The sequence below is a fragment of the Aegilops tauschii genome, chromosome 2 (genome assembly GCF_002575655.3).
Source record: "Aegilops tauschii subsp. strangulata cultivar AL8/78 chromosome 2, Aet v6.0, whole genome shotgun sequence".
NCBI classification, from domain to species: domain Eukaryota; kingdom Viridiplantae; phylum Streptophyta; class Magnoliopsida; order Poales; family Poaceae; genus Aegilops; species Aegilops tauschii.
In genome coordinates, this window is record NC_053036.3 from 453,567,518 (window position 1) to 453,585,467 (window position 17,950).

Here is a 17,950-nt window from a genome sequence, read left to right on the forward strand (position 1 = left end):
AATTTTCAATATGTTATTCAATAATTCTTCAGCTTGTGAATAGGTTGTTCCCTGAAAACACAACCAGCACAACTATCTAGGAAATCCCTAGAAGCATCGGTTAGTCCATTATAGAAGATATCAAGTATTTCATTTCTCTTAAGAGGATGACCAGGCAAAGCATTAAGCAATTGGAGAAGCCTCCCCCAAGCTTGTGGGAGGCTCTCTTCTTCAATTTGTGCAAAGTTAAATATTTCCTACAAGGCAGCTTGTTTCTTATGAGCAGGGAAATATTTTTCCGAGAAGTAATAAATCATATCCTGGGGACTACGCACACAACCAGGAGCAAGAGTATTGTACCAAGCTTTAGCATCACCCTTTAATGAGAACGGAAATAATTTGAGAACATAATAATAGCGAATCTTCTCATCATGAGCAAAAAGGGTGGCTATGTCATTCAACTTAGTAAGATGTGCCACAACAGTTTCAGTTTCATAACCATGAAAAGGATCAGATTCAACCAAAGTAATTAACTCTGGGTCGACAGAAAATTCATAATCCTTATCATCAATAAAGATTGGTGAAGTAGCAAACTTAGGATCACATTAACTCTGGGTCGACAGAGAATTCATAATCCTTATCATCAATAAAGATAGGTGAAGTAGCAAACTTAGGATCACATTTCATTCTAGCATTCAAAGATTTCTCCTTATACTTGCATAATAATTTCTCTAGATCATCTCTATCCTTACAAGCAAGAATATCTCTAGTCGTCTCCTCATTCATAACATAACCTTCCGGTACCTTAGGCAATTCATATTTAGGAGGACTAGTTCTAGTAGGTGTTTCAAGATTTCCAGTTTCAATCTAATCATCAGTTTCAACAATATCATGCTATCTCACTCTAGCAATTTGTTCATCAAGAAATTCACCTAGTGGCACATCATCATCAAGCAAGGTACTAACATCATCATAAGTATCATTCATAGTAGAAGTAGCATCATCAATAACTTGCGACATATCAGGATTAATAGCATGTGGTGCTATTGCAAGTTTACTTATGACAAAAGGTGAATCTAAAGCAGAGCTAGATGGCAGTTCCTTATCTCCCCTCGTTTTAGAGGGGAAAATATTAGTCTTATCATCCTTCAGATTCTTCATAGTGATAAATTGATAATAATCCCAAGTGACTCAACAAATATAGCTATGCTCCCTGGCAACGGCGCCAGAAAAAGGTCTTGATAACCCACAAGTATAGGCGATCGCAACAGTTTTCGAGGGTAGAGTATTCAACCCAAATTTATAGATTCGACACAAGGGGAGCCAAAGAATATTTGTAAGTATTAGCAGCTGAGTTGTCAATTCAACCACACTTGAAGATTAATTATCTGCAGCAAAGTGATCAGTAGTAAAGTAGTATGATAGTTTTGATAATAGTAGCAGCAGCAATAGTAACGGTAACAATGATAGCAATAGTTTTGTAACAAGTGCAGCAGTAACGATAGCAGTAGTAACTTACTAAGAACAATATAAGAGAAATTCGTAGGCATTGGATCGATGATTTGTTGGATGATATTCATCATGTGACAATCATAACCTAGGGCGATACTGCACTAGCTCCAGTTCATAAATATAATGTGGGCATGTATTCCGTAAATAGTCATACGTGCTTATGGAAAGAACTTGCATGACAACTTTTGTCCTACCCTCCCGTGGCAGCGGGGTCCTATAGGAAACTAAGGGATATTAAGGCCTCCTTTTAATAGAGAACCGGAATAAAGTATTAACACACGGTGAATACATGAACTCCTCAAACTACGGTCATCACCGGGAGTGATCCCAACTATTGTCACTCCGGGGTTGCCGGATCATAACATGTAGTAGGTGACTATAACTTGCAAGATCAGATCTAGAACGTAGATATAATGGTGATAACATAAACGGTTCAGATTTGAAATCATGGCACCCGGGCCTAAAGTGACAAGCATTAAGCATGGCAAAGTCATAGCAACATCAATCTCAGAACATAATGGATAATATGGATCAAGCCCTAACAAAACTAACTAGATTACATGATGAATCTCATCCAACTCCTCACCGACCAGCGAGCCTACGAAGGAATTACTCACTCTCGGTGGGGAGCATCATGGAATTGGCGATGGAGAAGGGTTGGTGATGACGAAGATCGAAGATCCCCCTCTCCGAAGCCCCAAACGGACTCCAGATCTGGCCTCCCATGAAGAATAGGAGGTGACGGCGGCTCCGTCTCGTGAAACGCGATAATTCTTTTCCCCTGTTTTTTTTTGAAAAAAGGGTCTGCGGGGCCACTAGGTGGGGACAACCCACCTGGGCGCGCAGGGGCGCCCTGGTGGGTTGTGCCCACCCAGGTGCCCCCCTCCGGTGGTTCTTGGCTCTAGGAATTCTCTTTATTGATATAAAAAATCCTCACAAAGTTTCATTCCATTCCGAGAACTTTTATTTCTGCACAAAAACAACATCATGGTAGTTCTGCTGAAAACAGCGTCAGCCCGGGGTTAGTTTCATTCAAATTATGCAAATTAGAGTCTAAAACAAGAGGAAAAGCGTTAGGAAAAGTAGATATGTTGGAGACGTATCAAGCAGACAAATCGCCGAACACCTGGCGGGCGTGGTGGGCGCACGGCCGCCGGTATCCCGCCCTGCGCGGCCGGAGCGCCGGAAAACTCGCCCAGGAAGGTGGTGGAGAGGTTGCCGCGGCGAAACCCCTCTCTTTTTCGGCGGGAAATGGCCTATCTAGCGGTGGTGGGTGATGGGAGGCGCCGGGATTGACAAGGTGGCGGGAGGAGGGGGGTGAATCTGGCCGTTTGTCTTAACTTTTCGCCTGACAGTGTCTAGACGTGGTTTTCCCTTCCGCTGAAGCCCCCGAGTGCTGGGTTCGGCCTGGGATCACCGGGCCAAAAAACGGATCGAGTCGATGGATTTTGGCGTCTTAGGGACGCGACTGGGGGGATTTTTCATCACCGACGCGAAAAAAGTCACCGTGGGGGGCCTATTGGGGGCTGGGCGCCATCGTTAGCGCGGAAGAGGACGACGAGTGAGGTGTGGGCTGCGGCCCGTGAGTGGTTGGCCTTCTCTGAGCCTCCATGCCCCCGATAAAGCCCATCTAGTTTCCTAACCCCCAGCTCCCATCCCATCTCAGACGGCCAGGCACCCACGACGAGCCGGCGGCGACGCCTCGAGCTAGCAGGTGAGCTCGGAGGCGATCTCGTGCTGCGGCTGCGCGGCGTCAGCGCATCGAGGGAGGACGGAGACCCCGGCGCAGACGCGCGCGGGCGGCGCCGTCGTGCTGCGACGGGGGGCGGAGGATGCGGCCAGCCAGGTTCACGCCTCAATCTCACCTCTCAGGCCTCCAATGATGTATGGTTTCGCAGCGCGTAACTCCTAGTTTCGATCTCGATGTTTTTGTAGTTAACAAATCTCTATAATGTTCCATTCCATGTTTGTGTAGTTGCATCAGTCCACCACTTCATATTTCCTGGACTGTTCTGTGTGATCCCCTCACTCCGGTTCACCTTCCAAGCGTGATGTCTATGCTTGATTGAAGCAATGAGGATCTTGCTCCTGGCGTGCCGCCATTGCTGCAGGCTCCCATTTTTTTCTCGGGCTGCCGGAGCTGCCTTCACTGTAAGAGCACTACCTTGGTGATCAATGTACAATTCAAGTGTACTTGGAATCCATAGTTTCTCTTGTTCTTAATCAACTGGAATTTAAGATAAATGCTTTTTGCACTTGTCCTAGGCCAATTGCGGCGGGGGGCCATGGAGGAGGCATCGCGTTCTAGCTGCGCAGTGTCTTTCCATGAGCACAACTGCTGGCTCGATTCTGCCATGGGAAGCGCCATCCCGTGAAACCCTACTGAGGACGATTGATGTTGCTCTCAAGGATGGCAATGTCGACCAGGCCCTGCGAGCATTTGGCAATTATAAAAGTCTGCACGGCCTTCCCGAGCCAAGGGTATTGAATGGTGTGATTGTGTCGCTGTCGTACACATCTAGTCGAAGGTGGCTTCAGAGAGCGTATGACTTGGTTCTGTCAGTTTATCAGTGTAACAGCAATCTTCTCAACTCTAGCTCGCTGATGAGGCTAGCTCTGGCACTTGCAAGAGATCAGACACCTGTCCCTGCCTCTGCAGTCCTTAGGATCATACTGGAGAGCGGCAAGCTTCCTGATGCTGATATGTTGAGCATGGTGTTTTTGCACATGTTGAAGTCACAAGTAGGGTCCTATCTTGCAGCTGATGTTCTGGCTGAGACCTGCGAGTGTTTCTTGGATCAAATTTCATATAGGCGACAGCTGAAAAAATTGGACCCAATAAAGAACAATGTCACCTTGTTCAATATGATTTTGGAGTCTTGTGTTAACTTCAAATGCATCATCAGAGCCCAGAAAATAATGGAGCTGATGTCATTGGTCGGGGTTGTGGCTGATGTGAATACAATGGCGGTCGCTAGCCGGGTCTGTCAAATGGTTGGGCAGCGAGATGAATTGATGACCATGAAAGGAAGCATCAATTCTTTCTCCTCTTTGCCATTCTCTCAGCAATATCTACATTTTTACGACAGTTTATTGAGCTTGCAATTCAGTGGTAATGACATGGATGCTGCTGCAGATCTTATAATCGATCTCTATCGGCAACAAAAGTCATGCACTTTCTCCGACAATGATGTGCAGAAACAAGGTGTGATACAAATTGGCTCTGGTAACCTAAAAAGTGGATACAGAATAATGTTTGACCCCACAAAATTGGACAAAGGTTTTGTGTTAGATACAAAATACCAGTCTGGACTTGTTGTTCCTATCAGTGGAAATCTTGTTCCTAGTGAAAAGGCTGTTGCTAAACTTATCATAGGCTGTGTGAAAGCAAAGAAACTGGGTGCATTGTCTAGCTTCTGTATTACATTGCATAAGGAAGAACTAAAGGGAATTTCTGCTTCAGATGTGATTAATGCATGCATTCAGATGGGATGGTTGCATGCCGCTCATGATATCCTGGATTCTTTAGAGTCAGCTGAGATTCCTGTCGGGGTTGGTACTTACATGTCTCTTCTCAGAGAATACGAGAATGAGCATAAACCCGAAGAATTCAATTCACTTCTCCAACAGATACAGAAAATAGCATCTACCATGGAGGAATTTCATACTAGTCCATCATTTACCATAAAGGACATTGCCAAAATAGTCAAGGATGAGATCCCCCAAACTAAATCATCTTTGCTTTCCAGTTTGGTTGAAGAAACTGAACACTATAACCCTGGAGATCACTTAACATTTGAGTTCAATAATTCAATTCTTTTCTTCTGCAAGGCAAACATGATGGAAGATGCTCTGAGCACATATAAACGCATGAGAGAGCAAAATATTAGACCCAATCTGCATACCTTTTGCCATATACTGTGTGGATATTCGTCATTAAGTATGTATAGGGAGATTACCATACTGTGGGGAGAAATAAAACGAAGACTCGAGTACAGAGAAATATCTGTGGATAGGGATTTGCTTGACTGCTTAGTTTTGGATTTCCTCAAAGGTGGCTATTTTTCAAGGGTGATGGAGGTTATAAGTTACATGTCAACCCATAATATTTACTGCGACAAGTGGAAATATAGGCAGGTCTTTCTGAAGCTGCACAAGAATCTGTATAGGAACTTGAATTCATTGCATGACAAAACAGAAGCTCAGAGCAAAAGGATTGATGATGTCCGAGCTTTCAGGACATGGGCAGGCATCAAATAGATAAAGCCGAGTACAGTGCTGTAATTCTCTTGCTTTTTGGAAACACTTTCTGTTGCATAGCCCAGCACTGCAGCATTCTTCTCCAATGTAACATATCATCAAAGTCTGGTAATTCTAGAGAGTGGGTCACATTTGAATTGGGCAAGCCGTTGGAGGGAGAAGTCTCTATTTTCATAAACTGTGGCACTATGCTGCAATCTATGTGGGTTGTGCCCAGTATGTTCTATTCATGTCCCTGATGATCGATTGTGTTGATGCATGGTTATCACTGCTTGCGGTAGCAGCAGCTTCTGTGGCAGTATGATGCACGATATCTCGAATTTATGTAGGTGTGGTGTGGTCCAACAAGTTTGAACCTTTGATGTGTAGGATCATGTTGGCACTGCTCGGTTATTTTTGGAGTATAAGGATGCCGTGGTCGATTTCCAGCCTCTTAGTTACAGCATGCTCGGTCATTTCAAGCCAGCCCTACCAGATTATTCTCAGGAACTTGCTCTTCCAGCAGAGAAACAGAGCAGTCGCTCTTTTGCAGTCAGTGTAGGAGATGTTCAGGGTGGCAAGAGCTCTGAAGTTTTTACAGTTAGTTCTGTAGTCGAGTGTTTGACTACTTACTGACAGAAGATGTTCAGATCTTGGTAAGAGATATGCCACTGCTACCAGTTCGGTGTGTTGTTTAACTAGTTGATTCTGTTGCTGGAACTGACGAGTTTCAGGTGTAGTTTTGCCTTAGGCTGCATGGTCCGTGCGGCCTTGTGGAATTTATGAATGTGCGAGCAAGGAATTCTCCTTCAGGTGCATGGTTTGGTTTTAGGTTGCATGCGTTGAAATGACTGAATGGATACATGTACCGAAATATGCACCTGGGTTGGTTTGTTGTATGGTTGCTAGCCCTGAAATCGCACTGAAGCGTATGATGGTACTAACATTGTAGGGGTTGCTGCTGCTGCTGCTGTCTCTGCTTGAACTGGCAGGTAGTAGATTAGCATGTTTTTTTTTTCTCATTTGCAAAAGTTCACCCCAGGATGCCTAATCGACCAAGTTTGATACCCCAAAATTTATTCGCGAAGAAAATGAACTCAGATCTTACTATCTTAGTACCATTATTACTTCAAAACAATTTTCTTTTGAAAGATCCAGCAATTGCTGGCTTTTCTGTTATGGGAGATCGGTAGCAGTATATACATCATCGCCATAGGATTAGGCGACATGGAAAGAGAAAACCGAAAAAAAGGGAACTTCAAACATTGTATTTTTATAGCTTTGATTTTGAACTTTTTTTCCTAGAATACCAAAGATGCCACTTCTTCGCGAAAATTCACGTGTGAGTAGAGTCGACCAAGTTTAACACCCAAAAATATTATATTTTTCTAAAAAAAAATTCTCCAGTGTTTTTTTATTTTACTATTCATAACGGTTGTCCCTGGAACGATGTTCCAAAAAAATATGTCCAACATATATTCCAACAAGCGAGTGAGTGGGTTTGGTTACATGTGTAGATGCCCAGAATCTGTGTCTCACGAAACGCGAAGGACGCGTTTGGTTATCTGCATCGTTTTTTGCCACTTTGCATACTTGTCCCAGTTAGGTCTGGCTGAGCAAATGCAGACTAAAAACCAACATCTGCACTTAGTTTGGTTGCCTACATAACCTCTAACCTGCATGTGCTGAAACCCAAGGCATGTTGTTTGATTGCGGACTTGTTTGAGGGAAAACATAAGTCCGATTATTTGGTTACATTCAGGACAGTTGTGTGGTAACCTCCTCCTCGATGTGGTGAGGTTATCAAAGGCACACATGGAAAGAACTAAACTAGACAAACAAACTTAGACACAAACACAAGTCTTAATCACGCATCATAAGTTTTAAACGAACATAGTACAATAAATTTTAAACGAAACCCAAGTCTTAAACCAAGGACCAACAAGGAACGGGCAACACGAGCTCATGCAGTCACGTTGAAGGCGTTGTCGTGCTCCTTGCACTTGGTGACCACCTCCACGCCCTCGTCGTTGAAGACGATCACCTTCATGGTGTCGGGGGTCAACATCTTGAACGTCAGCATGTACTTGATCATGATATGGTGAATGGCGGAGAAGGTGGCCCAACCCTGATCAAGGGTGACCCTGCCGTTGATCACCCTCACCGTCACCCTCCATGCGCAGCCGTTGTTCGTCTTGAGCTTGAACTCTGTAGAGATGGCGGGGAAGTACTTCGTGAAGTCCATATGCAATGGCAAACTCTCCAGCTTTGGAGCAAGGATAACCTTGTAGAAGTGATTTGGTCCTCACTCCTGATGGTAGTGGCCATTGTGACGCCCGGATAATCAAGCTACAGTAACCTCTGCTAATGATGCCACGTCACGTCGATTACTGTTGCTAATCTCGCGTTAGTTCAAAACCGATTCAAAATTCAAAATTCAAAAACAAGTCAAACAATTAAAGTTTTCAAAAGTCAAAACTAAAATATTCCAGGTGTGACAAATAATACCTAGATAATAATGGTGAAGAAACCAACATCCTTAAAAATGTTTGAATGTCCTAACATAAATAAAACAGTGGCAAAACAATTAATTAAATGCCTTTTACCATTTATAAAATATCAAACTATTTTAGTTAGGAGTGAAACTTTTTGTGGCAGTGGGTTAAACCATAACACTAATTTAGAAACTATTTTCCTAATTTATAAAACTAAGATAAATAGAAAACAAAATAGAAAACTACTAAAAAGAAAAGAAAATGCAACAGAGACAACAAACAAAAAAGAAGAAGAAAGGAGGAACCCCCCTCCCCCCACTGGACCCTGGCCCAACTGGGCCGACCCCAGGCCCAGCCGGCCGGCCACCCACCCCCCCACCGACACCTTATCCACCCCCACTCACCGACACCTCCACCCACTCCCCCTCTCGCTCCCCATCCCCCCGATCCCGAACTGGATCGGGCCGAACCCCGACGCCGGCGCCCGTCCCCGCCCGCGCCGCCGCCTGGACCTCGCCGGCCCCCGCCCTCATCCTCACGCTCCCTTCCCCTCTCCCTCAGCGGCGCCCCTCGCCGCGCCTGCCGCGTCGCCCCCGACGGCGCGACGCCATCCCTCGCCGCCCGGAGCTCCACTGAGCCTCGCCCTCGCCGGAGCGCTCCCCCCCGGCCTGCTTCCTCCTCCCCTCGCCGGCCTTCTTCCCCTCCGCCGCGACGTCCTCGACCTCCTCCCCGAGCCCCACTGCCGTGACCCTACACCCCCGGTGAGGCCACGGCCTCCACTCCCTCCTCTCCTTCTCCCCCGCGCTACCCCGCGTGTGCCCCCGCGAGCACCTGGCCGCGCGCCTCGCGTCGAGGCAACGCCTCGCCGGCGGCTTTGCCGTTGGTCGCTCGCGGCCCCGCACCGTCGTCCACCCCCTTCTCCGCCCGGCCGTGCCACCGTGCCCACCCTGCACCACGGCTCACCGCGCCCCGCGACCACCGCCCCGCCCTCCGGCTCCCGAAGCTTCTCCTGCGCCGGCCACCTCGGCCATGGCCTCGCCCTCCCCCGACTCCCCCTCTGTCCCGTGGCCGCGCCACCGCGCCTGCCCCTCCGCGCCACTCCGACCGCACCGGCGCCGCCCCTCGCCTCCAACCGCCGTGGCCCCTGGCCGCGCCGGCGAGCCCTGCCCTCGGTGCCCCGGCGACCTCGTCCCGCCCTGCGGGCGAGCGCTCGCTCGGGTGCGCCCGCACCCGTGGACCAAACCAGCTCGCCCCGCTGGGCCACTGCCAGGTGGGCCTCGCCCCCCCTGAGCCACTGCCCCTGGGCCCGAACCCCGTGGGCCTATGACAAACGGGGCCCAGCCCACAGAACGAAAAGAAAAAAATAAAATAAAATGAAATGATAAAAAATAAAAATAAAAATAAAAATAAAAATAATAAACTAATTAATAAAAATTAATAAAAAAATAAATAAAAAAATAAAAATAAAATTAATAATAAAACAAAAAATAAAATAAAATTAATTAATTAATTAATTAGCTAAATTAATTAAGTTAATTAATTCCTGTTTAAATTAATCTTATTAATTAGTTAATTTAATTAAACAGTAATTATTTAGCTAAACCCTAATTAACCTAAAGAGAGAATGACAGGTGGGTCCCACTGGACCCACATGTCAGTTTGACTTAGTCAACCCCAGTTGACTGCTGATGTCAGCATGACATCATGCTGATGTCATAAATCCAAATTTCGAATTAAATTAAATAATTAATTAAATTCTAGAAATTAATAAAATCTTTAAAAAATCATATCTTTTAATCCGTAACTTGGATTAAAATATTTTCAACATGAAAGTTGCTCAGAACGACGAGACGAATCCGGATACGCAGTCCGTTCGTCCACCACACCTCCCTAACCTATCGAACTCGCAACTTTCCCCCTCCGGTCCATCTGTCCGAAAACGCAAAACATCGGGAATACTTTCCCGGATGTCCCCCCCTTCGCCGGTACCACCTACTGTCGCGTTGGGACACACCTCGCATTGCTCATTGTCATGTCACACATCGTCATGTTTATGTTTGCATTGTATTTACTGTTTCTTCCCCCTCTTCTCTCCGGTAGACTACGAGACCGACACTGCTGCTGCCCAGTTCGACTACGGAGTTGACGACCCCTCCTACTTGCCAGAGCAACCAAGCAAGCCCCCCCCTTGATCACCAGATATCGCCTATTCTTCTCTATACTACTTGCATTAGAGTAGTGTAGCATGCTACTGCTTTCCGATATCCTATCCTGATGCATAGCCTATCCTTGCTACTACTATTGTTACCTTACCTGCAATCCTACATGCTTAGTATAGGATGCTAGTTTTCCATCAGTGGCCCTACATTCTTGTCCGTCTTCTGTGCTATACTATCGGGTCATGATCACCTGGGCGGTGATCACGGGTATATTCTATATACATTATATACATGACACATGTGGTGACTAAAGTCGGGTCGGCTCGTTGAGTACCCACAAGTGATTCTGATGAGGGGGCTGAAAGGACAGGTGGTTCCACCCCGGTAGAGGTGGGCCTGGGTTCCGGACGGCCCCCGACTGTTACTTTGTGGCGGAGCGACAGGGCAGGTTGAGACCGCCTAGGTGAGAGGTGGGCCTGGCCCTGGTCGACGTTTGCGGTTACTTAACACGCTTAACGAGATCTTGGTATTTGATCTGAGTCTGGCCATTTGGTCTATACGCACTAACCATCTACGCGGGAGTAGTTATGGGTATCCCGGCGTCGTGGTATCAGTCGAAGCCTTCGTGACGTCAGCGACTGAGTGGCGCGCGCCATGTTGGACCGCTTTGACGTAACCGCCGTGATCGTGTGGGTTGCTAGGTCTGCTCGCGGCCGCGTTCGCAACGTGCAGGTGTGCATAGGGCGATGGGCCCAGACCCCTGCGCGCTTAGGATTAGACCGGCGTGCTGACCGCTCTGTTGTGGTTAGGTGGGGCTGCGACGCGTTGATCTTACGAGGCCGGGCATGACCCAGAAAAGTGTGTCCGGCCAAATGGGATCGAGCGTGTTGGGTTATGTGGTGCACCCCTGCAGGGAAGTTTATCTATTCGAATAGCCGTGTCCCTCGGTAAAAGGACGACCCGGAGTTGTACCTTGACCTTATGATAACTAGAACTAGATACTGAATAAAATACACCCTTCCAAGTGCCAGATACAACCCGGTGATCGCTCTCTAACAGGGCGACGAGGAGGGGATCGCCGGGTAGGATTATGCTATGCGATGCTACTTGGAGGGCTTCAATCTACTCTCTTCTACATGCTGCAAGATGGAGATGTCCAGAAGCGTAGTCTTCGACAGGATTAGCTATCCCCCTCTTATTCTGGCATTCTGCAGTTCAGTCCACTGATATGGCCCTTTACACATATATCCATGCATATGTAGTGTAGCTCCTTGCTTGCGAGTACTTTGGATGAGTACTCACGGTTGCTTTTCTCCCTCTTTTCCCCTTCCTATACCTGATTGTCGCAACCAGATGCTGGAGTCCAGGAGCTAGAGATCCCGAGGATGATTCTACATGGAGTTCGGCTTCGAGGAGTAGTTAGGAGGTCCCAGGCAGGAGGCCTTGCCTTTTCGATCGTTGCTACTTTTGTGCTAGCCTTCTTAAGGCAAACTTGTTTAACTTATGTCTGTACTCAGATATTGTTGCTTCCGCTGACTCGTCTATGATCGAGCACTTGTATTCGAGCCCTCGAGGCCCCTGGCTTGTATTATGATGCTTGTATGACTTATTTATGTTTTAGAGTTGTGTTGTGATATCTTCCCGTGAGTCCCTGATCTTGATCGTACACATTTGCGTGCATGATTAGTGTACGGTCAGATCGGGGGCGTCACAAGTTGGTATCAGAGCCAACTGCCTGTAGGAATCCCCCTTTCCAACTCCTTGGCCGAAGTCAAGTCTAGTCATTGGAAAAGTTTTTACTAACATGGCTGTGTGTCTTACGGGCCCACGTCGCCATTGGGTGGTACTAGGATCTTTTACTCCTCGACCTTTACTCTGGGACTTTGATCTCTCTCCTATTCGGGTTAAATGAATTTTGCTAAATTAACATTAGGATCTCGTTATCACTTTCACCCGGAGAGCCCCTTATTACTGATGATCGTCTGCTGCACGTGAAGACCCTGAAGATACTCTCCGCTGATAACCCGAGAACTTGTGTTCATCGCTTTTGCAATTCCCTTTCATCGATAAACTCCTATGGATAACCGCGTATACTCGCCATTCATACAATGTTTCCCAGTTGATCTTGTTATTACAAGATACCCCGATATTATCTCTGTTGTTCCGAGAATCATTGAGCTTACTGCCTTGCTGTTCTTTGTCACCTGGATACCCCTACGGATAATTCTCGCACTTACCGAGTATCCGCTCATCCCCAGTGGATTCAAGTATATCACAAAAGTGTTCAGAATAACATTCGATCTTCCGAAAATCCTCAAGAGCCTATTGCTCTTGATATTCTTGCTTACTAGCATTATGATTAATCCCATAAGTCTCGAAATCTTATTGGCACCCCTTGCCATTATCTTTTTGAGTCCATTGATTCAATATGTTGCGAATGCTCGCAATCGTCAATCAGATCCTAGAATTCATCCTTCCGGCTCAGACATCATTTTTAACATGAGCTGGATCTCGACCTATCAAATTGCCATCGATTGTACCCCTAAGCCTACTCAACTTATCCATCCTTGATCAGAGCGTTGCTTCTGACCCCCTGATTTGGAAATCATAATTCTTTTGCATTTGAACTTTGAGTTAGTCAGTTGTTTCTATAATCAGATCTCCTTGCATTCTTCTTCCTCTGGTTGAGTACCGATGCTCACATCAGATCCCTTGTGGACCATCGGTTCCTTTGTTGGATTTTATCCGACAGTGTCCTTCCTATTGGATAGCCTTGTGAGCCTTTCCATGGATATATAGTGCCTTTGGTAAATTGTATCATCTGTTTTGTGAACCATGCTCTACTTTCGAGCTTGTATTATTTACTCCGAAGTTTGTGGTATATGTTTCCACGATGCCCCGATGGGTTGAACCTATGCCTTCCATAATATGTGTGAACTCGAAAGTTTTCATGAGTCATACTCTTCTGGTATTTTGCCAGATAAAATTTCAACACTACAACTTCTTTGAAAAATGAGAAGTAAATGAAAGGTTATGCGTTGAACAAGTGGGAGTCGACCTTGAACCCTGTGTTCATGCCCATGGACACGATGTAGATCTTATCATTAAAAGCTTCTCTTAAATTAATTATTACCTTGGTATAAGTTCATCTTATATCTGGGATCTGGCCTTTTGCAATCGTGGTTCCGACCTTGTTCTCCTTTAAACACCATTTCTCGTGCAAGTTTAAGCACTTGTCTTCTGCAAAGCAATACCCTAGTCCAACCTCTACCTTGATCTGTCGTCGAGTATTACCCCCTGGTATCTCGAGATTATCATGGAACTGCATAACTTCTTATGAGTTCTTCATCAAGTGCTACATTCTCACTGATTCCAATTTTTCACGGGCTCTGAGTTATTAATCACGCAAAGACACCGATAACTGAACCAAGTCCGCACTACGGTTCAACAACTCTTAGTAATCTTCTTTAAGTACGAGTTTGTACCCGATCACGCCATTCCTAGCATGTTTGGCTATATCATTATCTTGATGATTTTAACTGTGCTACCTGGTCCTTATTCCCAGAGCACCACTTTTCGACGATGAGCTAAGCTTACGTCGATTTTCCTCGCCATATCGTTTCACCTCGAACAACAAACTTGACCCCGAGTTTGTGTAGTATCTGTGGCTCCAATAATCTTTTGTTGCATCAGTCCTTTTGCTTGATGCAGTCGCTGATCAATTGCTTCTTCGTGGATCCCCTCGACAACAAAATGTCGTGATCATCATCAACATTTTGACTCCTTCCAGGATATCAATGGAATTCTTGATGATAAGTGCCATCCTCGTTCCTTGGTAATTTGAGTTACCATCGACAACATCCTTACATTCCTTTCATCACAAACTTGATCATGTTATGGAGCTCCTTGCTAACCAGCTTATGTTATGTTCTACCTTGGAGTATTACCATCTTTTATGTCAAGGATATTGTGAGAATTTCTCCACCTCTTGAGAATTCTTGATATAGTAATACTTCTCGCCATCTCCATTTGTTTTCTGATCCCCGTGTTGTTTCTAACCGGAAAACCGACAATTGAACTATGATGTGCGACTTCAAAACTTCTAGCAACCCTATTGCTTTGAAGTTAATGGTCGATATTTCATTCTTAGACCATTGGTTATCGAATCACCGTTCTAACATTGATCGTTCTACCTAAGCCCATATTTCGGGTACACCTTTCAACCAATGTTTAATTGAGTATGTTTTCCTCGAGCATACCTCACTATATCATTTGATCTGACAAATGTTATCTCCTTGTTCACATAAGTGTGGAAATCCCTCGTTTTGGAAATCTCGAGGAATTGTCGCTGAGTCCATCAGCCACCCCCTCATCCTCTCCTTGGTTTAATGATGAACTCTTGTTTCGGAACTCGTTTCCATAGTTCAATTCTCGAGAATCTTACAATGTCATCTCGACAATTCGTGTTGCACCTTTCTTCTCAGGCATCCTGAGTCTGAGTTATCCTGACACCAATCAGATCTGATTCTTGGTCAGATATGATGGTTGGAACATATTTCCAATAGTTGTAACATTGGTCTATTTATGACCCGGTAAGGTGATGTCATGCCTAACACACCTGGCCAGAGGACCTATTGTTATAAGTTTTCCTTTTTAGCAAGGTTAGCTGTTCTTCCATGAGGAAATTGTAAGACTTATTCTATAAGTTGTTCCTGATGGATCCTTTTTGTTTCCAAATTCTGATCTTCACCTATTGACCATGTCAATGCTATCTCGAAGCATGTCTGTGATACTCCGAATTTCAATAAGAACAATTGAAGCATAATGCTAAACTTTCTTTATCAATTATCCAAACACCGTTGTATGGGTAATGGCATGAAATTTCTCTCCTCTTTCCTAAAGGGTTTTCTACGTTATATCCCAACATGGATATCATGCTCTGCTTACCCTTGGGAAGAATATACCCTTGAAATATGTGTTTAAACACATTTTCCTTTCCATTGTTCTATTTAATCTGATAATGATATTTTCCTTTCCATTCTTTTGTTTAACCCTTCTTGAGTTCTATATGATCTAAGCAGTAATATTCTCCTGCTTATGTAAACACCTCGGTGTACAATTCTGTCAGCAAGACCCTGTTACTATTGTTGATGACATCCCGGTAGCCACCGATGGACGAGAACTTTGTCTAATGGTCCGCCTCGTTTCAACGAGCAGGAAAATGGTTCTCTTCGTCCCTCGCCTTTGGTACCAACGTGTTGCCGACATAACTGACAGGTTATTCTCTGACATGCCTTGCTATCATGACCGTGCAAGATATCACTGCTCCTATAAAAAAACCACATGGTGGGCCCATAACCCACAGTTCCACAGGATCGAAACCTGACTCTTCTATACAACCCTGTTTCTAATGGTTATTCCTCACACTTGGCTCCGTATTTAATTCGCGGGCCACCTTCCTAGTGATCTATTTTGGTATCAGACACAATACTTATTCCCATTGCTCAGAACCCTTCAGGCATCGAACGATTGCTTGCCCTTCCCCACGATACCTCCTTACTTTGCTCTCGATATTGTCTTAAATTTCCATTCGAGAGTTACTTTCCGCCACCTTCCCCGATGTTGTCAACCAGATAGTCAACCGTTCAGAGGTCTGTTATTCCGAAGTTACCCCTTGTCCTTCGTAAGTATGATGGAGTTCCCGAAGAAAGGATGCCAGCTTCATCAAGCAGGAAAAATGAAGACATCAATGTAACGGATCAACTTCTTCGAGAAGAGCAACCAAGACCGAGAAGATTCGTTAGAATTCCGTAACCAGAACTTTTCCCCTTACTCTACCTCTTAAATCTCGGGACGAGATTTCTTGTAGTGGAGGAGAATTGTGACGCCCGGATAATCAAGCTATAGTAACCTCTGCTAATGATGCCACGTCACGTCGATTACTGTTGCTAATCTCACGTTAGTTCAAAACCGATTCAAAATTCAAAATTCAAAAACAAGTCAAACAATTAAAGTTTTCAAAAGTCAAAACTAAAATATTCCAGGTGTGACAAATAATACCTAGATAATAATGGTGGAGAAACCAACATCCTTAAAAATGTTAGAATGTCCTAACATAAATAAAACAGTGGCAAAACAATTAATTAAATGCCTTTTACCATTTATAAAATATCAAACTATTTTAGTTAGGAGTGAAACTTTTTGTGGCAGTGGGTTAAACCATAACACTAATTTAGAAACTATTTTCCTAATTTATAAAACTAAGATAAATAGAAAACAAAATAGAAAACTACTAAAAAGAAAAGAAAATTCAACAGAGAAAACAAAAAAAGAAGAAGAAAGGAGGACCCCCCCTCCCCCCACTGGACCCTGGCCCAACTGGGCCCACCCCAGGCCCAGCCGGCCGGCCACCCACCCCCCACCGACACCTTATCCACCCCCCACTCACCGACACCTCCACCCACTCCCCCTCTCGCTCCCCATCCCCCCGATCCAGAACTGGATCGGGCCGAACCCCGACGCCGTGCGCCGACGCCGGCGCCCGTCCCCGCCCGCGCCGCCGCCTGGACCTCGCCGGCCCCCGCCCTCATCCTCGCGCTCCCTTCCCCTCTCCCTCAGCGGCGCCCCTCGCCGCGCCTGCCGCGCTGCCCCCGACGGCCCGACGCCGTCCCTCGCCGCCCGGAGCTCCACTGAGCCTCGCCCTCGCCGGAGCGCTCCCCCCACCGGCCTGCTTCCTCCTCCCCTCGCCGGCCTTCTTCCCCTCCGCCGCGACGTCCTCGACCTCCTCCCCGAGCCCCACTGCCGTGACCCTACACCCCCGGTGAGGCCACGGCCTCCACTCCCTCCTCTCCTTCTCCCCCCGCGCTACCCCGCGTGTGTCCCCGCGAGCACCTGGCCGCGCGCCTCGCGTCGAGGCAACGCCTCGCCGGCGGCTTTGCCGTTGGTCGCTCGCGGCCCCGCACCGTCGTCCACCCCCTTCTCCGCCCGGCCGTGCCACCGTGCCCACCCTGCACCACGGCTCACCGCGCCCCGCCACCACCGCCCCGCCCTCCGGCTCCCGAAGCTTCTCCTGCGCCGGCCACCTCGGCCATGGCCTCGCCCTCCCCCGTCTCCCCCTCTGTCCCGTGGCCGAGCCACCGCGCCTGCCCCTCCGCGCCACTCCGACCGCACCGGCGCCACCCCTCGCCTCCAACCGCCGTGGCCCCTGGCCGCGCCGGCGAGCCCCGCCCTCGGTGCCCCGGCGACCTCGTCCCGCCCTGCGGGCGAGCGCTCGCTCGGGTGCGCCCGCACCCGTGGACCAAACCCGCTCGCCCCCCTGGGCCACTGCCAGGTGGGCCTTGCTCCCCTGAGCCACTGCCCCTGGGCCCGAACCCCGTGGGCCTATGACAAACGGGGCCCAGCCCACAGAACGAAAAGAAAAAAATAAAATAAAATGAAATGATTAAAAAAATAAATAAATAAATAATAGTGTAGCATGTTACTGCTTTCCGATATCCTATCCTGATGCATAGCCTATCCTTGCTACTACTGTTGTTACCTTACCTGCAATCCTACATGCTTAGTATA

General features: G+C 46.8%; 1 protein-coding gene across 2 annotated transcripts; it reads left to right on the forward strand.

Moving 5' to 3' along the window:
* The first annotated feature begins 3,142 nt into the window (after positions 1 to 3,142).
* On the forward strand, positions 3,143 to 6,649 carry LOC109775241 (pentatricopeptide repeat-containing protein At4g17616). Of its 2 annotated transcripts, none has more exons than XM_020333988.4 (3): positions 3,143 to 3,375; positions 3,467 to 3,642; positions 3,757 to 6,649. In XM_020333988.4, exons 2-3 carry the CDS (start codon positions 3,565 to 3,567, stop codon positions 5,749 to 5,751), a joined length of 2,073 nt encoding a protein of 690 aa, XP_020189577.1. In that variant the 5' UTR covers positions 3,143 to 3,375; positions 3,467 to 3,564; the 3' UTR covers positions 5,752 to 6,649. The 2 variants fall into 2 exon arrangements, with proteins under 2 accessions (XP_020189577.1, XP_020189578.1); XM_020333989.4 differs by having other exon boundaries at positions 3,146 to 3,337.
* Positions 6,650 to 17,950: the final 11,301 nt, after the last annotated feature.

Excerpts from the sequence above, each read along its gene's own strand:
- LOC109775241 (XM_020333988.4), top strand. The coding sequence starts at position 3,565 with ATGAGGATCTTGCTCCTGGCGTGCCGCCATTGCTGCAGGCTCCCATTT. Across the intron at positions 3,643-3,756 it reads CTGCCGGAGCTGCCTTCACT|GCCAATTGCGGCGGGGGGCC; the intron begins GTAAGAGCACTA and ends CACTTGTCCTAG.